General features: G+C 43.5%; 1 protein-coding gene across 1 annotated transcript in view; it reads right to left on the bottom strand.

Moving 5' to 3' along the window:
- Nucleotides 1-21,450, bottom strand: part of T265_09908 (hypothetical protein) — a gene marked incomplete at both ends in the record, with an annotated part of 39,164 nt that extends 17,714 nt beyond the window's left edge. Inside the window, 2 exons of the mRNA XM_009176124.1 lie at nucleotides 21,067-21,175; nucleotides 21,214-21,450. Coding sequence (XP_009174388.1) covers nucleotides 21,067-21,175; nucleotides 21,214-21,450 — 346 coding nt within the window. The remainder of the gene's footprint in view (nucleotides 1-21,066; nucleotides 21,176-21,213) is intronic.
- Nucleotides 21,451-22,120: the final 670 nt, after the last annotated feature.

Below are 22,120 nucleotides of genomic sequence, written 5' to 3'. Positions count from 1 at the left end.
CTTTCTTGGAGATTCATTGATTCCACTCATTCGTTTGTCAAATCCAAGCAAATGTTACAAAGCGGATCCACGAATTCCGCAACAGACCCCCCCCCTTTTTTTCAATACACGCAAGAAGTGTGCGGTTTTTAGCGCCGAACTTTTCTAACCCGTCCTTCTTGGGGGAAGATAGCATCGACGTTTCCTTGAATATAAACATGTTTTGTCGCTTGGGGAAACACCTTGCTGCATTACTATTATCTCAGAGAACGGAACAACTTCACTCCCAGACCGCCTCGTAGCATGATCACTCGTAGTAACAGGTTTCGCTGCTCTCTTGTCCTTCGTGGCACGGTTGCACCTCATAGAACCAAGTCCCAGTCAGTGTAGCCCGCGGGAACATTGCAGCACTCAGGCCAGATCACCACGTCAAGGTGGCAGCTTTAGGTCGAGGTGCTTGATACAGTAATGGTTAAAAACTGGAAGTATCCCGATGTTTTTGCAATGTATTGATCACGTTTCCTATAAAAGTGTGGGCCGGTCAGCAACGCCGTACATTCTGCCATTAACAAACAAGTCACCAGGATGGTATCAGAGGTATCGGATATTGGTAGAAGCCATTCTGGTTTTCATGTCAGTTTGCGGGGGTCGATGAATCTATCTGCTACACCGATTGGTTAATTGCGGATATGAGTTTTTGGTTTGATCGTACGCAATCTTATAGTGGTAGCTTTGTGACAAATGCCATGGCAAGCTAGTGGCATTATTGAAAGTGGCTTTAGTTGGTTAAACCTAGTGTTTGCTGTCACAACTAGGGTTTAAGATGCGTGTAAAAGAAGGGCAACCAATATCCGACATTTGCCAGATTATAGACCGCAAACACGCTGGAGTACGTGCATCTTCCACGATTTCGTCAGTTCCCAGTGGCGGCTGTAAGCCATGTTACGCGACATGACCTCGAGTCGAAAATTTCAGTCGAATCTCATGTGAATCCTTTCATAAAGAAGCTTTCGGCCGCCTGCATGTAGTTCGACATACCGGTCATATTTTTGTAATACACATTAAAATAGTCTCTTCATCTGTTTTTTTAAACATTTCCTTACAGCGGCAATTTGTTGGGCATTCGGCAGACTTAGACTCTATTCGGTTGTTAAGAGCTTGTGCTTAGGCTGTTACTATTCTATTGTTCTACAAGTGAGATTCTCGAGTAGGAAACTTTGTGGATCCACTGTCGTCAAATACACAACGCAGGTACCTTAATTGTGAATGAAGTGCGTTCTGCCTCGTGGGTAAATAGTTCCTTGGGTGTTCGGAATCAGACGCAACCCCCACCAATAACATCGCATCGTCAGTAGCATTGGTATCACAAACAGACTGATTCTTAACAGGTATATAAGGTAGCATAAAGGAAAAGGCGAGCACCAATTCTCTTCAGGTCGAATTAGGTTAGACAGCACACAATGTTACTTTCACAATGTGTTCACTCCAGACCTGCTTCCCCGTGGCATTTATCAAGTATGGGACCCTCAACGAGGTCACGATTTCCAGCCATACAGTTCATCAAGCGTATGTCCAGTAGCAATTATGCATATACAGTACACCGGCCGGTTTAATACGCTATGGTGTTACCCTGTCGTTACTGACATTTTTAGCTGAAACGCGCTCAGTGAAAAAAACTAATAACTTAAAGGGAAGCATCGATGCTTTCAGTGTAGGCCAAGAACACCACTTTCCTGCTCTATGGAGGATATTCTAACGTAAGCACTGCCCCCGAAACCAACTATAGCATCAGCAGGCAAGTGCACATCGGTGAAGCCTTTACTTGGCAGGCTAATGCTCAATCAATGCCGAAGGAAGCATTGATCGTTTGTATGACGGGTTGGAATGCCCAATGGGTCATGCTAAGTCTTGACTTCCTTAGCGTGCACGAGTAAGAAGTGCTAGACGAATGTGAATACAATCTACGGGAAGTCCGAGGTCTTGTCTTTTTAGTGGGGTGAAAAGCCCAGAACTGCTGTGACTTCTCACTGAGTGAGCAAACACAAAACATGCAAACGAGAGTATGAGTAAACGGAACTGTTTCCAAGCGAGTTGTGGGCAGCCAACGAAAAAATGTTTCGGTATACTTATCAGTCGTAGGTTGCCACGGGGTGGACACGTTTTCTTGTCTAGCATGATCCTCGGATGAGCTGTTTTAGATTTAATTTTGGAAGTGTCAATACATATTTGACCTAGAATCTTACTTTTAGCTTTCCTGACATTCGATGCAATACTCGCGACTCAGGTCCGGCAGACTTGGCAGCGAATTTTCGGATGCTTCAGCTAACCACTCAATCAATCAATCCTTTTTTCAGCCCTAATTAATCACTAGATATCGGGTGGCCATGACCAAAAAGATGCAGTCCGTAAGTCGAGCTTCACCTCGATATATAACAAATAAAATCATTTGCTTCTTTCTGGAATCAGTTTAAAAATTGTGATAGGGGTTTGCATCTAGTTTGATGCTACCTATGGTCGATGAAACCCCGAGTTGTCAAGGTGTTGTTCAACAAACTCATCCACCGGGACTCATCACTGAATGTGAGACTGCCCAGTGGTCCAGGTACGAAAGGTCGAAAGGTTTCGTGGCTCGAATTCCACTTTGGTCTAGGCCTAGGCAACCTGGTAGTACCTAAACCCTCATGCTTCCTTAGGTTGGTATGGTAGATATGCACCGAAAAGGTATTGTGGGTGGACTGTTATTAATTAACGAGGTTAGTTATCATCACTTGATGAAGTCAGTAACAATATCGCAATGGATATTGAATTCAACAAATGGGTATACGACACTCCAAGTTAAGCGTATTCCATTACACTTACACGCCAAAGATCTTCATTGGTATCCCGCAAGTGGTTCGAGCTTGTTTAGCTAACGGTTCTGAACGTTTCAGTTGTAGTGTAGTAGACAAGGCCGCTGCACAAATCTTTATGTCTGGGGGTACGTTTGATAATTTATGATAGCTATGGCAGCATATCCCTGAGTTTCAAGAAACTTGTACATCAGGCTATTGTACGAGGTGCTTTATATGAACGAGGGACGTATCTATGCGAAAAGCCCGAGCGAGACGTCTACAGCTCTTCGGTAACTATTGTCTAAGAACCATGGCCCATGTGGTCCGGTTCAGGTGAATCCGCAAGGCGTGTTCGGTTGTGTGATACGGACTTCAATCGAAGCATTTATGGCACAAAGAGCTGCGTGGTTTAGCCATCCTTTGCAAGGGGGTTATTTTCTGTGACCGATTCAAAGTGGCCAGTATTTCACCTGGCAGAAGGATATGGAAGGTTTTGCGAAAACTCGATACTGTCGGCGCGGCCTTCTAGTATGGTGTCCACCTGATGCCCCCATGCATGGGTGTGAACGTTGTAATATATGACTGCTAGTCGGTGTTAGTGACATTCTTGCTTCCTGAACTCCCATAATGAGCACCATTCGCTTCGCACAAGCATATTACTGTTGTGCTTCTAAGCGTGACCAAGAGACTAGTTGAACAGACTAGCTTACTATCGAACGTAATATAGTATTTCAAGTCCTCCGTTTTTTCGAATTCGCGCGCTTAATTCCATCTCCCCATTGTTCGTGGTCTCATTAAAATTTCGTTGCCACACTCATAATAAAGATCATTCCCCAGGGTACTGTTTTCGGCCGTTGAGAAAACCTGTCAGACTATGCGTCGTGGATCTCCGCCCGATTGAATAAAGACTTGTCGGAAATTCGAAATGGACTGAATTTGATCTCTAATGTTTCACATCCCAGATCAAAGTCATGGCCAAATCCAACTTGGCTTTTGTATGATATACATTCCTGACTGAAGCAGGTAAACGCGTTCCCACTAGGTTGGTAAAAATGATGCACTAAAATTCGCGACACGATGATGGTGGCGCCAATGTTGGCTAAAAGAGCACAGTTCGTGTGCTTCCCCAACTAAAGTACACCTGGGTGAACTTCAGTGCCCAAAATAATGATCTTGTGTTGCTGGACTGCCCAGTTTCAACTGATGACGAAATGAGCAGCGGGATCGAATTTTTTGAAGCAATACAAATCATCTGTTGCTGGTGTCCGCTGTGCCTAACTAAAGCTGGGAACAAATGCTCACTCTCAGCCCCGAACTAATCACCGAGACAGGCAGTTGCCTGGGAAATCGTAAATATCTACTGTCATCCGTATATTCTAATGTGAAAAACCATCTGTTTAGTCACTTGCTTCCTAGCAGCAGGCGGTCCTGGTCCTGCGTGAGCTCATCGGCACTTGTGAGAGTCCTGATGCTTCGACAACTTTGCGCACAGCAAGCCAACAAAGTTTTTACATGTTAGGCCTACTATCAACGTAAGCTGCAGTTGAGTGCACAATTTTCCTAATGCTCCCTCTTCTAAGATGTCCTCAGTATCACCGAATTCCCTCAATGTTCATTTTTCGACTAGTCAGCGAGTAAGAGGTCTTGGAGAGCACTTCTCTGAATTAATCATTCAGAATGTTCGTTATACTGTCTTTTATTGTCTTTCAAAATTCTCCTATATGAAATCTAGCTAATTGCAGATACCATTGCTACATCTAGTGTAACCGCCGTCCTACCCCTTCCCATGAAAGACCTCGAAAACCATGGTTGTCTAGACGATATCAATTACTAGGACCAGTTTCGATCCAGGTTGAAATGCAGTCTAATCTTGTTAAGCTGTTCGGTAAATTTTTAAAGTTCTTCAAAGTGTGAATTTTCAATATTAGACCTAGCGACTACTCCCTCAGAATTAGGTGGGGTGCATAAAAAACAAGAGAGACATGCAGCTTTACAACGGATTCCTTTCGAAGGACTGCGTTGCACATGAAAGTAGTATTGCGATCACCAAAGTCCAGCGCGTTTTTGTTTCACCTAGCCAGCCACTGACCTTGGTTTGATATCAGTACGCCGACAAAGCATAAGTTCTTCAATCCGGTAGTGTCGGTTATTTCTTTAAGGTCACAAGGCGTGGCCGCCGCGATTGGGAGGTAAGATACTTGCTTCTCATCATCTCTCATCTTCAGAAACTTGTACGTGGTATTGTAGCACCAGATTATTGATCATCATTAATGGTTGACTACTATGATCCATGTTTGCTAAGGCAAGCTCATTCCAGTCGGTTCATCGTCAGCGTTGTCTTATTGAACCCCATTTGTGAATAACAGCTACAAAAGAGTGCACCGGAAAGTTGGACTTCATGTCTACAGCTAAATTATCCTTCCACTAGTCATCTGCGTCAAATACCATTGGTCAGAATTTTTGAAAGATGAAGCAGGCGGTTTTATTCCGATTAACTGCCAAGTGTCTCTGCGGAGATGTATCACACCTTCGTTTGGGTACTGGCTGTTGAGGTGACAGATAAACCGTACGACAGTGTATGTCCGGTAACAAGGCCAAGATAATCGATACCGCAAAACCTATTTGAGCGTGAGAGCCTAATGCAGTCATGATACACATTGAAAAGGTGCAACCCCCCACGTGCCCGTTAAAATGCTGATTAGCAGAAAACATACTGCGTATCAAGCAAGCTCCGCCGTATAGAGTTTTTTGCCATCAACGATGCACGAGCCTACCTTTACGGGAGACAGTTTTAAGAGGAACACATGTGTGGTGGAAATGTGTTCACACAACATAAGAGCAGAAGCACACAGATCACGGCCACTATATGTTCTAGAACAAAATACGGAAAAATTTACTTCGGTTTTAGCGGTGACTATCGTCTTAATACTGCACATTTGTCATCGTTCAGGGTGCCACATCATAACAAGCACAATGGTTTACGGCCACATCATTTTTACACACCACCGTACACTTGCAACTAGGGGTTCTCTAAACGAGTAGGTCCATTCGAGCCGGGGTGGTAACTGACTACTTCGTCAGACAGCAACAAGCCACACGTACCGAGGTGACCACAGTTGTAATTACTTCGGCCAGTCATACGTAACGCAGTTGGTAACCGTAGGTATACGGCACGGCAACAATGAGTCTAAAAGACCTAATGTCATTGTCTTTCAGAGGCAGGGTCAATCCAGGGGTAGATGTACGGATAAAAACAGCCGTTTTTTCCACACGCAGTTTGGGTTGCTGTGCTCTTATCAGCGTCACTTCACGTAAGGCCAGTAGTTTCGGGTTGCGATTGTGTAACAGCACAGTAGAGGGTCAGTCATCTGACCTGCTTCGGCGACATGTTCAGCAATCGATGAACTCCAGTTGGGTGTGACTACTTGTGGTGTTCATCCGTCACATTGCAAGATCCGGTTTGACCATTGAGGATGATGTTCAGAGATCCTCTGAGAAAGACGTGGATCAGTGCTGCCCGGGTAGGTTTCACTGCAACCACAAGTGAACTGGCAATCGATATGCGAGTAAGGATTCTCAGGCAAACTTCCGGACCTAGAATGAAGCATGGTCTGTGGAAATGTAGAAGTCAGGAGTAGTTTGGCATCAGAATGTGTTTTGGTGTGAACTGGAGCTTCTGTCGAAAAGTAGACATTCTTGAACTGTAGACATATTGCGTTTTTTTTCGGGGCCACAGTTTTAAGTTTGGGTAAAGAAGTAAGTTTGTTGTGGACATCGATGAATTTATCTGGATATCCATATGCTAACAGAGTCTCTTTCAGTAGCCCTTCTTTATTGGGCATCCGACCGACTGTCGTGTAGACTTTATAGTTCCATGGTTTTCGGATGAAATAACTCGCCCACGACAGACTAACACATTATACAGGTTGCGCGGGCTTGATCACGTGATCGGTATGCCAGTTGTCCGATTTTCTCGAAGAACTCTTTTCGCATAGCCATATGAAGGGTGGGAGCGAAGTAGGGTAGGTCAAACAATGACTTGGCAGCGAGGTATAAAATCCATTACCAGCAGACTGAGCTGCGCTAGTCATTGGCATTTCCATGATGAGATACATCAATGGCCACGGACACTGTCAGACATAGAGCAGTCGCACCATCAATGGCGCTCATACATCCAAGCTATTGTCATCAATGCATAACCCCTCTTTGATCTCCTTAGTGAAGAGTCCCCTGACAACCCTTATTTACGCATCACTTGTGTCAACCGCCGCCCCCAACGCGCAGCCATCTACCTCACCGCCCCCAAATCATCGGTGAATGAAAATGACAGAACCGCTGCACGACAAGTACGCTGTTTTCAAGGATGATGATGATGCTTTAGTGACCTCCAGACACCACTGACATCTTCAAATAGGACGTTGAAAATGGTGTTACATTTTTCGGTCTCCAATAGATTCTGCTTCGAACCCACAACAATTTCATAGCTTGGCTTATTTAAAGACAGTTTAATTGAACCGACAGCGTCTGCCCCTCCCCCATATCTATCCACCGAATAGCATGCATGATGTTTATGATCGAAGCAAACCATATGGAGTGCCTTTTGCCAGTTGCCAAAAGAGCGAGGATCAGCAGAATAAGAAACGAGTCACAGAAAATCGGAACCAGCAGTTTTTATTCTCATGAACGTTCTACTGTTGAAGGAAATTAGGAGCCCTTGAGCTCACATACTTCATTAAATTACTGCAATCTATCATAGACAATAGTGAATTGATAGTCTTCCGAAAAAACTGCAGCACATGCCGCCTGGAGATTCCACTGAAAGGATATCTCATTAAGTAGACAGTGGACTAAATTTTCGTTCAAGTCGGGGAATCATTCACCTCTGTTGTCCTTGGAAAGAATACTAATTTGACTTCTCCTGAAACGACCTGTGTGACACACCTGATTGTAAAACTGGGTCTAGCTACAAATAAACACATGCTTAAAATCACTTTCACTGCAAGCATTTCCCAAACTAATGGATATCGCCTTCTATGCTGATTAGCTCCTTGATCGTTTTCTGCCGGAAAACCTCTCTGTTTCAGTTTCCCGATATTCGTGGGCTGTATATTGTGGTTTTCGGTAATGATGGAGTGTTCGAACACTTGAGGCTGAGCACTGAATGACCGCTAAGTGATCTTACTGGTTGATTGTCTTACTGATAGGCCTATCGAGTTGTGATAATCATCATCATCATTCTGAGCAATGTAACCGCTGAAACTAGACTAAATCTTGGCGCAGCATACATCATGTCGAGCCGACTTCCCGAAAATCACTACCTCCTGGAACATGGTTTAGAAAACGGATAGGCTGATGTCTTTATCCTCATTTTGTGGAGAGTTTGCTTCGAGCGCAAACCTGTGTCCAGATATCCCTGCAAGCCTTTATGTCAGACATAGTTCCATCTCGTCACTACGAATAGTAAAAACAAGCGAATTCGAACATACCAGGTAGAGCGTGAATCGAAATCTACTAAAAACCCATCGACGCTATAGGTGCAGCGGTGGTTTGTACTGTACTGACAATACGTAGGACATATTCTTGCTTGACTCTGATTCCGAGATAACCCGTTGCTTGTAGCACTTGAGTTTTGGGCGCTGTTTATCAGCTATGCTCACAGTGATATAGTGATAAACTGATTCATCGATAAGTGCACAGTGTTAAGTCATGCTCTGTTCTCACTTGCCCTCTACAATGGTTGACTAAAAGCCAGCCGATTAATTGTACAAATTGAGGGTGCATTGTGGCGGAGAGCGTGGTCTGTCAAACTTCGAACACGGAGAAACTGAAGGTGTGCTGTCTGAGGATTTATCGCTATCTTCCCAAAAACCTATGAGAATTAATCGAGCATCTTCACTTTGCGCCCCCGAAGCAACCAGTACGCTGCATGTTCAGCTAAGGAAAATTAATCTTGTGCCCGATTCGAGAGATTTCATCTATCTATGGTTTTCGCAAACCTGCCTCTGACTTCATTGAGCTGGCTAGTCGATGCTTTGACAATTTCCCACTGCTCACACACAAAGGAACGGACATTATTATATTGTTGATGGGGCAACAATGGATGTTCTGTACTATCCCGTTTTTCCTCTGGTGGGGCTAGACCACCGCGCTGGAATGTTACCTCATCAGTCTAAACCACCAATACGCACTACTAGATTGGTTGGGTTCAATACAGTGGACAATGAACAAGAAAAAAACAAATCCTGCGACTCTGAGTGGCTGCAGATGAATGGGACTACAGCTTGGCAATTTTAGTGGAGCCCGCTTCATTTGACGCCTGAGGCACAATGTTCAATTACTTAGTTTGTCAAAGTTCAGATATTTCTAGCCTAACAAATGGAGTGACGGCTCCGGTCTATCAAATCTATCTATCCCTAGCATCCAGCTGGAAAATAAAGGGCACTAACAAGCTGGAAGAACCAGACTAGCCATCATTAGGCTCATCCTCTGTGGTACATCTCGTGGCATGTTTTAGCTACACATGAGCCATTTTGACAGAAATTTCAGTCATCAAATTCATTAGACGCCTTCAGGAATGCGTATCATAGCAAAGTAGTAGAGCTAAACTTGTGCTTTAAACAACAAATTCAAATGGAAATCAACAGTTTTAGTAAAAAGTGCTCGCACCAGTTGATTTGTGAAAAGCTTGGCTCTTTAAGAAGTATCAGGGCCATAAGTTTCGAAATTTTCTAGCAGCTTTTTTTCCGGAGTTTTATCCGCTAATTCAACGAAAGACCTCGTGGAACCGAGACATGGTTCCTCTTAGGGCGGGTGGTCATATTTCTGGCGGAATGCGGAATAACTTGGAGTTGCTATAGTATTTAATTTAATTGGACTTATTTAAAATCGTCCTTTACAGGCAGATAACTTAGAATATCCGAGCAACTACATTCACATTAGAGGATTGATCCTATTCCGGAGGGGCGAACAGCTTTGCCTGGGGAAGTTAGAATTTTTCTATCTGTGGTAGCTATATTAGTGATGGAACACAGTGTACTGGCATATGTCATAACTATCAACTCCGAATGGGGAGATAAATCGGTGGCGAAACCTCACAGTGAAGCTAGGATGGACAGTTATCAGATCAGTGACTAAGAATTGTGGCCAAGCAGACCAGGAGGCACCAAATGCTCAAATAATAGGGAAAACCGACTTCATCGACGCTAAATAATGGTAAACTACCAAATGAATAATCCATTTAGGATGACTCAGCAATGATGGTGTACAATCAAAAGGAGGATGGGTCTGCAGGAACCATATGTTTGCACAGAAATGTCTATCCCACCTTCCCGAGAGGCTTATGGGCTCATGAGCCGAAGGCACACATATACCGGTTGATCAGCGGTGCGATTAACTCGCGCTTAAACAGGATATAGCGCCGCTCATTGTTCAATCACGGGATCCGCATCACGCGGTCACACGTGTTGACTGGCTCCTTGAGAAACGATTTCTCAGACGGAAGTTTCACTCATCGGGTAAAGTTTATTCTTCCACTGAGCTACTTGTGGATTGTTTACAGTATGGGGAATTTTTTTGGTGGGGATTTCGTCCTTTGAGTGAAGCCAATGTATGCTGAAAAGCCGAGAAACACTGTACCGCCGTTTCATCCTTATTGGGAATCACCAGTAGTGCAAATCTCACGAAACTCTGGAGATTCTCCAACCCGTAACCTCCTGGTCACTAGTTCGGCCACCAGCGGTTGCTCGGCAATGATTAACTCACCGCTTATCCTTCAATCACAGGATGCACATCACATGGTCACACGTGTTGACTGGCTTCTCAGATGAAATTTTTACTCACCGGGTGAATTTTATTCTTCCTCTGAGCTATATCCTATCTAAGAACGAGCTAATCACGCTGCTGATCAGCCGCTCATGACCGAACGGTTAAGCTTACAATCTACTGGCCGGAAGGTCGTCTGTTCGCGATCTCTGAAGTTCCGTGGGATGCGCACTGCTGATGATTCTCAGTAAGGATAAAACGGCTGCACAATACTTCTCGGCTTTTCAGCATAAATTGGCTCCACTTACAGGACGAAATCTTCAGCCTGAATCTATGTTCCACCGGGTATTATGATCACCATGTATAGAGGTGTAGTGATCCACAAGCATCGGCGTCAGATTCCACTAGAAAATATTCGGATGTTTTATCACATATCTCATGAGGTAAACCATCAAGACTGACAAGCACACTGCCATGCTAACGAACCTAAATATTCAGAGTTTGAACAACTGATCTTTCAGGTTTTAAGACTGACAAGCACACTGCCATGCTAACGAACCTAAATATTCAGAGTTTGAACATACTGATCTTTCAGGTTTTTTTTTCAAGTTTCATTCGATTCCCGCAGTAAAACCATTGAGCATGTGCACCGTAAAATCAGTGAACATTTGATGAAATTACAGAAGCGGCGGATTTCATTTGGTTACCATTTATCTATCCTAAATGTTCCAATTATCTGATTGCAGTAGGAAAAATTTTAAACATTTGATGGAAATTTTATCTTGTAAATGAGGACAGTATATGGTGAAAAACCATGAAACACTGTAGAGCGATCTCATCTTTGTTGGGAATCATCGCCAGTCTGCTTAGTTGAGGGATGAGAATCCTTTCTAAGCCCGATTCGATCACACTTCTGATAAGTCGATCGTGATCACACGGTTAAGTGTTCAAACCACTAACCATGAGACCAAGGGTTCGAAACTCTCGGGGTTTCATGAGATACGCACTGCTGTCCGTCCTAAACAATGAAGAAGTACCTCATCGTTCTTCAGTTTCGACGTCAACTTATATTTTACTGAACACCAACTCCATCTCCCCATACCCGCGGCACTTCAAAATTCCTCCCAGTGACTCCCTATTAGAAATATAAACCACATGCTGTAATAGTTATTACGGTGAAATTTTTAAGCTATAGCAGATGCGTTCTGATCCTTTATGACCGATGGTACACGATTCAAACCCTTCCAAAGTTGACTTTTTTGGATAGTTTTCACTCGTCGGCCCATTTCGTTGGCCTGCAACGTTCACATTCCTATTAGATGCGGCGTGTTGCTCATGAATTGAACTTCGGAGTTGTTGGAAACCTTCTCCACACTGATGGAAGTTGCACAGGCCTTACTCTGAAGTGTATGTAAATCGCATGTTTATTATGAACGCAGCTACGCGCCCTGAAAGATTGTCACCATTTATCATCGATTGGCGGGAATTTTGTAAAAACTAGTTATCTTGTTGATTATTCTCTCTTGTTTACATCAAATTCTAAAGACTATTCATGAGTAACCAACGACATGCATTGCTTACTCTGACGGAATTCATCTGTGCAGACGGAGGGTTGCAAGAATGTTTCTAAGTCTAGTTTAAGCTTTGTGGGCCTGACTTTCATAGTGTCAATGCTACTAGATTGTTTCGTGTTTGCTTATCACTACAATCTGTGTTCGGCACTTAGACACATGCATCCTGGCAAACATCGCTCGTTGGCACCAACATGCCAACGATGAAACTCTTAGCTTCCTGAAAGAGCATAAGAAATGAAAGAACATAAATAAGAAAATCATGGTAATGTGCCCGATACCGATGGACTACCGTACCTTTCTTAAGGTCTACCACCCCACTCTTAGGCCTGTAGGTTAGTTTTGCATACGCACACGTGAGTAATGTCCTGTAATTTGCTCGGAGTCTGATGAGTATGAAGTCCACAACACAGAACGCGTTGTGATTGACGACTACACATTCCATAATATGAGAAAATCCAACCTGGATGATACTGGGCGAAGTGTTAAACTAACTTTTTCAGTGGGATGATTACAGTCAGTTAAAGGCGAACCATCCTTGGCGTATGATCAGCTTTCTTGTTTAACTGTGCGTTCAATTAAGCAGACTAAAGTCCAGAGTTACAGAAATACTGCCTGAATTGTACGGAACCCCTCTCATTTTTCTACTATCAGTCGTTGTCTGTAATCAGAGTGTAATCGGCCTTCTTGGGGATGTTGTCATGGACCGCCAAAAGCTTTCGACGGTTACTGCAGCATGAGAAGGGCTGGAGTGAACCAACATTCCAGACCATACCGAAACTGTTAGAGGCACGGTGGTGTGTTGTTCTGGACAGCTTTTGGGTGTTTCAAAAACAGTCCAAAGGACATTCAAATCAAAAACTTCCACCGAAAATATGGTGTTTTTCAACCCCCATAATCACGTAAAAATGAATAAAGATAATGACATTTACTAGTTTTACCTCAGAGACTTTAGAATCGCTATCATCATTCTTACCATCAGCATCTAAAACTGACAATCACTTAGAAACGCCAATCTATTTACCTGAAGCGCTGATGTTTGAAAAACCTAAGAAGAGTTGAGAAGGGGACCCATACATCGTTGGAAGTAGATCCAAAAACTTAGCCGACAGGTATAAGAACTGCCTGCTTGAAGGCCATCCGCATCGACTGCGTTATTCCAGCCAGACGGGGAGGTTGTGTAAATCCAGTGTGGGCCACAGTACCAGCATACAGACTAAGTTTAATCATGTTCATTTAAATTTCACTCAAATAAGGCACAGTAATAAAGCACTCTACCTGAGATACGTGATGTATGACTGGGGCAGAATCATTGACGAACAGTGGCCATGCAACACAAAGGAAACAGTTGGGTCAAGATTTTGCCCAATTAGTCAAGCTTGTATTTCATTGCCGAAAAAGATATATACATAATTGGAGACGGTTGAATAACGGCTGCTCACATCTGGCAAGGAAGTAGTGCGGTCTTGATTTTCAAACTCAGTCGAACACGAAAGCAGTTGTAAACTGAATGACCCTTTGATACACGCTGTACTAGGTGTTTCGGTGAATCTACCTGGTGAGCGATCCCATCCATTTGAGTTTCGCACAGGGAGCTGCTATTGCTGGACTTCCTATTTTGTTTGACCGCGTTGCCAGTTTTACTTTATTTTCAGGGATACATTGTCCCAATCCAGGAAAACTGTTTACAGGAGGGGAGGTGCTGAATTCCCACGGAAATGACTCGTTACCACCTGGTACATTCATTGCTTTTTTGTTGATCGTCCCTCACCAGACAGTCGTACCGCTTACTACTCTGGTTACCCCTTATTCTTCAAACTCAATTTAGGCTAAATATCGAATGCGTGATAGCTAATCTCAGCCATTTTGAGGGTTTCTTATTGTGAATCGGTCAATCATCTCTGAGGACAACTACTTTCCCCAGCCAATTAATTGATCGCCGACAAGACTTCATGAGGAGACTTGGTTAAAGAACACTCCGAAAGTAAGATACTGTCGCGGCAATTTCCCCGTCTCCATATTGTTGCTACAGTCTGCTCTATGGATAAAAGCAGGGTTTGCAGTCAACATTTTGCACTGTTCATTTAATATGCCAGAGGAATCTCCACCCATGGTGAGAATCTTTACCAGTGACATTGAAATCGCTTCAGTCTTCCGATATAACACTCAGGTAGCAGCAGAGCAACCATAAAAGCCATAACTAGTAGCATTACTTGTAACTCCAATCTAAGTTTGCCGACTGGATAGGGCACTATATACTGAATTCTACTCATGTGGAATGAGCCAAGACACGAAAACAATCGCCATTTCAAGGTCAAAAATCGGTCACATTGGTAGTCCCAGCTTTAAAACCAATGTCATTTTCTTCTTCTTCTCTCTATTTAATAGTTACTGCCTGCCGTCAACGTTCTGTCACTTTTATTTTGGATTAAGTCCGTGACCTTCTGACTGAAGTAGATGATGTTTGCACTGAGGTTGGTGCAAACATGTTGTTTCTCGCGTCGGGCGAATTTTTTCGGCACTTTTCACCATCCTTACTTGTCACTTCACCAGTCCCCACCTTATGCAATCACACCAATGAAAATTTCCATCCGCTAACACTTTCAGTCACTAAAACTGCCTGGTCTTCTAGCGTGTCTGTTTTCCAGTTATTCTCGCTATCTCCCACAATAAAATTTCCATCTCACAAAACGATGTGGAGCGTCTGTGAGTTGATATTCCACAATTTTACTGAAGCGCATTTGATTGCCTACCCTCTACTATCGCATTTTTGCGCTTGAGATTTACCCTGAGTTGCATAAAGCTTAATTTGACGTGGTTAATCTTTAGATAACTTGGCTTTTCTCGTCAGCGTCACGACCAACAGCAGAAGAACACCGAGCTCTGCAGTAACGTGACTGCTGATGGAATAGGTGAGCAGGCTAGAAAAAGTATGAACTTGAAGGAATCACTATTCATAACGCCTCTTTCAGACCTTCACCAGTCAGGTGCAGTTCCAGAGTTTCCACTGACTGAACACCGAATACTACACAAACGACAAAAGGCACTCATTTGCAACTTGCAATAACACCAAAGAGAAATTTAATTGAATTTCTTCTTAGCAACAAATAGATTTGCAGACGATAGCAGTTCATGAATCACGCAACAATTGGTGTTCAAAAAACACAAGTTTGGCGAAAACTCGGGATTTGCGTCTTTCTGATGAGCCTCAAGAATAAAATACCAATATTGAGCTGTCAAATAGTCTTTAACAACTGTACGATTAATGTACACTATCAGAAAGATGGTCTACATTGTATAATTGTATATTGCATTGTATTGTAGTTGTATATTCGGCAACCTTAGCGACAGTACTGTATGCCAAGAAAATATACTGCTGTATCTCGAAGATCATCGCAGCTAAAATATGAAGCAAATTCCGTGCAGAATAGTTATCTGACGCATATCACATATTTGTTTGAGATTCCGTCGAGTCTAACGGCAACACAGCCCAATATCTCAAACAGGGGCGTATTTCACTAAAAATATGACCTGTAGTATCATTAGGTCCAGAGGCTCAGGGATCAGACCTAGTCACTCCAAAACATACAAGGAAGCTTGTAATCAGCCCATTGAAAAAGCTGTGCCAAACCCGAAAATATATTTTTTCGATGGCATAGGAAGGCAATAAATGGTGGGGAGGGACCAACATGATAGCCTGTGGTGACGTGTCTGCCTGTACAATGCCCTTGTATTTTGCCCGCGGAAGTCAACACGGTGGCCCTAGACGTTAACCATTTGAAACTCATCTACTATTTTTCCTACTTATATCCAGTACCTTCGATAATGTGTTAGAGGCGTGGATAATTTTACCAAAATCTTGTTAAACGCATGACGATTAATCCACCGACACCCACCTTCTTTGAACGCCCTCAATACACTTAAGAACTACGAATCGGTGGAGATTTCGTCCCGTAAGTGAAGCCAGTCTATGTTAAAAAGCCGAGAAGCACTGTAAAGCTGTTTCATCCTTATTGGGAATCATCAGCAGTGCGCATCCCACGAAACTCATGAGAGTCTCGAACCCGCGACCTCCTGACTACTAGGTTGAACACAAACGTTCGGCCAGGAGGTCACGGGTTCGAGACTCCTCAGGGTTTCGTGCGACGCGCACTGCTGATGACTCCCAATAAGGATGAAACAGCCGTGCTCCTCGGCTTTTCAGCATAATTTGGCTTGACTTACAGGGCGAAATCTCCACAAAAATCCCAAATCTCTTCACACTACCGACTACAAATCTGTCGAACATAATCAATCGAACAGTGATAAAACATTGTCTGTGAGAACGTCCTGGATTTCTGCACAGGATTGGGAACTGCAACTACCCGCAAAGACTTTGGAAATAAACAAACCTCTCCCATGCTTTGTTAGGACAAATTCCAAGGAAAGGAATTAACTCAGGAAGCGTTACACTATATTCAAGAAATCAACCCACAAACAATCTTCTCCGTCAATGATGACCAGAGATTTCTTACTCAATAAGTTACATTTTGTTTAACCGAATGCTTCACCATATCTGTGAAAATTCGAAAAACCTCGTTTTGCATACAGATATAGTACCCTTTTTGGTTACTGTCCATGATAATTACGAATCATAAGATGTACTTGTGTCTTTGCTTTCTCACCATTGGTAGGTTGTTCTGAACTATTTGGCTATCAGCCATCTTGCACCATGCACTAGTCCAGCATAATGGTAAACTATCATCCATCTCTGCAAGATGGGTACTCATCAATGACAGTATGTCAGCTCAGTTTAGTTTTTTTTACAAACCATGCGCCAAAGTGTAGCGGTTTGAGGTGATACATCTTTGTTCATCAAGACTGGGAAGAATAAGTAAATGGCACCCACATGTTGCAGACACTGTCCAAGTCTGCGAATTGACAATAAATAGACTTGTTTGTCTGGTATAGAAGGAAGTAACAGCTGCGTAGTAAGAGCGATGACTTTGGCCCAATAGTTCTGCCGACTGTGACACAGGTATACGTTTCAGGGTTACCGACCATCGGTTTGTCTTGACCTAAGGCCTCCATGGCCACGGCCAACGCGGATAGGTTGACCGGCGAGGCTTTTTATGCTTAGTCGGAGAGTCGTTGACCAACCGCCCCTCTGGCAATTCAACTCAAATTATCAGCTTTAAACCGTGTGCCATAGGCACATGGGTTCCAGCTGTTATAGTTTAGATCATCAAAAAAACGGAGCAATGGGATATAAAACCAAGCTTTGGAGGCGACCGCATGCTCGGTTTGTTCGGAAATTGGGTAGCTACGCATTGAAGGCGATAGTTTTGATGCACGAGTGCCACTGACTGTGCGATTGAAGCATTTCCTCCAATATCAACCACTGGTGATTTGAGTCCCAAGGTTAACATCCGGGGAGGCGGCAGTTGACAACCCGACTTAGTTTACTGCTTAGTGTTTTCGTACTTGGTTGCCAGATCATACACTGTCCACCTTTTGGTCGCTTACACTCAGCACAGGGCTGGGCAAAAAGAGCTCTGCGAGCAGACAGACTTCTGGCATGCGGAGTACATGACCCAACCAGCGCAGCCTATGAAGCGTGAGTAGTTCATCTATCGCGGGAGAGTTCTGTTTTCCTGGGATCATTTGACGTACCTCAGCATTACTGATGCGATGTTCCACCAAACCTGACCAAAGCCTCGGAGACACCGATGATCAAACACCGACATCTTTCTTATGTCATCTGCTCGTAGGGGCCAAGCCTCTTATCCATAAAGCAGTATGGATCGCACCACCGCAGTGTTAACTCTTCCCTTGATGGGCAAACTCACGTCACGTCGGTGCCATGGGTGTCGGGGGTTGGCAAAAGCTGCTCTGGTCTTTCCTATTCGATAAATAGTCTCATCTCCAGCCAGTCAACCGAGACTTATACAGCTGCCCATGTAAACAATTTTTTCTACCACGTCGATTGGCTCATCCGCAAGCATGAGGTGTGGGGTTGATCCCACCCAGTCTTGTAGCAGTACTTTACACTTTGTAGGTGTGAAGTGCATGCCGAACCGTGCACCAGAGCTATTAAGGTTATTCAAAATGGTTTGCTTTTAAGAGGGATCTGAACCATGGAGAGCATTATCGTCCGTGTCTGTGAAGGAACGTCCCGGTAGCATTTCAACCCCCGAGGTTTCAGAGGCAGGCAGAGCAGTTTCAAGCAGCATATCAATAACAAAGTTGAAGAGGAAGGGGGAAAGATGGCAGGCTTGTCTTACACCACTGGGTGTGGTGAACTCAGGGAAAAGCTTCCCGTATACTCGCACGCGCTCACAGGAGCTCGCATACAGTGCCCCCATAAGGGAGAAAAATTTGGAAGGGGTGTCTTTGATTGCCAGACACTTTCAAATTTGCTGACAATCGACAGGATCAAAAGCAGTTTTCAAATCGAGAAAATCGATCAACGGGGGACGTCTCAAGGGGTGACGCTGTTCACGAATTTGTCTCAAGGTAAACATACTATCAACTCAACTTAATTCTCACGAATTTGTCTCTGCCGATAATCCATCAATCTGCGCAAAAATAATGCTAGAGAGCCCCTTAGATGCGACGGATACCAGGTTAATACCACAATGGTTTTCGCATGACGTTCTTGCTTCCACCTGATACAAGAGACTAGACAACGAGAGTCCCACGAGGTAAATGGTCTTACTGCATACAAATTTCATGACGTAACCAGCGTATTCTCTAGGTTTTGACTGGCCGATATATCTAGGTGGAAAGGATTTCAAGAACACCATCTGGCGTATTTAAACAATACTGGTGCCATTTGACTGAATCACAAGGCTTTATGTTAAATCTCGTGGATTTTTCTGCAACACGCTCGAGGAAAACGGCCAAAGTGTCTCTAAAATATTTTACGACCTGTGTATTCAACAAAGACAAGGTTATGAACCAACAACAATGGACCCCTAACATCCGATTTGAAATTCTAGCATAACAAAGGTTTTCATATCCATCTAACAGTTCCAGTAACTAAAGTCTGATCCGGAAAACATATCACTGCTCAACGCGCCGAATGACAAATTCACGAACATGATAGAAAGCAATTATTAGAAATGGGGAACCAAGTCGTCTTCAGTTAAAAAAACAAAAGCTTCTAAACCTTGCAAACCCTCTTGTCCAGCACCCTCTTCTACCTTTCCAACTAACTCAGAAGCTGTTTCAGACATTCACTAATTGAAAGTTGTCTGTTTTTCACAATTATCTGTGAGCTACACTTGTAAAGCTATTCAATGAACCAACATTTTCTGGTCAATCACTACGTGGCCCGGAGGGAGCATTAAGGTCAAGACATTTTCAAGAAGCTCAGACTTCTTTGAGAGCAATATAGTTACCAAGAACAGAGATGACCACAAAACCGCCGTTAAATTACTCATATCTAAGCCTCTAAGGTATTTTTAACCTGTAAAGCATATCCAACAACCAGCTTGGTACAGAAGGTCAGCCTCATGGAAAACATGAACGATTAACGGCAACTGCAACGAGATAAAAGCGTTTGTTTTTATAATAGCGCTTCTACTACCTTAACGCTTCCAACCAAACTGCCGGGATATGTCACAATACCGCAATACTTGAAGCCATACAAGGAGAACCTCAAGTCGTTGGATCCTTGTTAGTTTCCTATGGGGTGGTTTTTCAGGTGGTGCACTAACCAATTAACTTGGGCAGGCTTATTAAAAACTGCACGGATCCTGACAAAACTAAGTCCCCTCTGTCCACCAGAATAACACGGTTACATTTTGGAAAAATTGACCAGCGGTCGCAGTTTGCTTAGGGACCGTACGATATGGAACTGCTAAAGTATAACCACAGCTGATTTCAACAAATTCAAATTTTTGGTTGTGCAATGGAGATGCCCAATGAAGAATGTGCCCAGCATCAAAGACTACGCTGGTTAGGCCATCTATGGCATATACCAAACCATCGTTTGCCGAAGAGTTCTGTCTCTCACAAATTTACCATTGAAATATGTTTGCCATCTTTCCGTGGATCGATATTCTCATGCTTTATATCAATGAACGCTTAAGCGGTAAGTTTTCGAACACTGCTATTTGCTGACGATTTGAAATTGTGGTGGACTATCTGCACGGACGTTAATGTACATTCACAGCAAACAATGTATTGTGCAAGAGAAACATCAGTATACACCTGCTGAGCAACCTATTTGAAACCTCAATTTTTGTTATCACTATAGGCTGACGTTCATTACACAATGAGATTTGCCCTGGGGGAATGGCTTCTGAGAAAGTTGGGTCCTGTGCCACAGCCTTCAAGACTGATCTATTCCTGCGGTTAAGAGGCTTATTTAAAATGGTCATGACTGTCATTAAGCTCTGAGCATTCAGGCCTTCGTCTACACGGCAAACAAGGAAGCAGTATCAAGTCGTGCTGAGATCGCTTACTTGAGACAGTTGTCTCCATGGGCAACACCACCCGGACATGTGATTTTTACATGAGACTGGCTATCGGCAACGATCATTCACTAAAAATAACTTGCCCAACCCAATTCACCTTTAGCTCAGTCATAACGTAAAGAAGAAACCCCCCTGATATCACCGATAGCACAAGTCGCGTTCACTTGCTCCAAATTCACAGGCAGTTGGACAGGAAGTCAAACCTACAATCACTCAGAGTTCACAATCGTGGTAGTCTTAATGGTACGAAAATACGAGCGGTCAGGATTGACATTGTTAGCCAAACCGATAGTCAGTACAACGCAGCCTCTTTCTCGATCTTGATCAAGATCGTTTTTACTTGGTGTAGCCTGGATTCAACATCCTCAACAACCTCACGAGCTTCTTGATTCTGATTCCATACAGAGAAAATTGTTCAGTAACGACACATGGTTTTTCGTATCAAAACCTAGAGGCACTCACCAGCTGGTTTGAGGCCGTTGCATATCTCAGTGTAAAATCGCCTATCATATTCGTCGCAATAGTGAGATCCTTCAACATATTCTAGACCGTCGGAAAATATTATTTTCCCCTGTATAAAAAATCAGTTTGTTTGAATGTTATTTTTACGTTTTCCGGATGTCCGTTCACCCAGTTTGCAACAAATTTGCTACCACCGGTATAATACAATGTCCCCTCGCCATGAAACATGCCATCTTTCATGCCCCCAACGTAGCGGGTTCCAGTAGATAATGTGTAGGTGCCTTGCCCTTCCATCCTGTAAGATGGCTGCTCAGAAGTACATGAAAGACTATCCAACCTTTCGTTTTTATATTCACCCACATAGCTGTCACCGACATATTCCATTTCCCGCTAGTCGCTTCACTATGGGCTTCAAGGTTATGTTGAATAAGTAAAATAAGTACACCAGAACCTCTTTTTTTGTGGGGAAGAAACATATATCCAAGGTTTACCTAACTGGTGGCCACTGAAACTCATAAAGAACAGTATGCAAGCTTGCATTCTGCCGTAACTAACCCATCGCATCCAATCCCAGCATGGAGTAACTGCGACCAGCGCCATCGGCTCGAAGCACAATGCAATTTTCTGCAAAACCCCTATGGCGGAAATAGAAACTTCAACGTCAAAATGTTGCACTTCTTAGCATATATGCTCAGACTGAAAATCCCCCTCATCTGCCGTCATTTTTTGCGATTTGTTTTAATCGATCTCTTTTGAAAATTGTTGGCGCACATTCGGCTTTGAACTTCGTCTGCTATGGCTTCGGAAATGGCTTTCGTTGAGAAATTTGCGGGTGCATCGTTTTCATCCTTCATGGCATTTGAGAAGACCTCAAATGAATACATGAAGGATAACTTTGTGATATTTGTGCGTTCATCTAGTAATCGAACCACCAACGCTATTTTGCGTTACGAATGGGTGCACTACAAATGCAGCAGGCGCCCTCCAAGACCAACGGAAAGCCGTGGAATCCGAAGAAGCTAGTAAGCCGAGCGTATTTTCTAATAAAAAAAAA

This window comes from Opisthorchis viverrini (genome assembly GCF_000715545.1).
Source record: "Opisthorchis viverrini unplaced genomic scaffold opera_v5_314, whole genome shotgun sequence".
NCBI lineage: Eukaryota > Metazoa > Platyhelminthes > Trematoda > Opisthorchiida > Opisthorchiidae > Opisthorchis > Opisthorchis viverrini.
The sequence above is the reverse complement of the archived record's forward strand: the minus strand, read 5'-3'. Positions and strand labels throughout refer to the sequence as shown.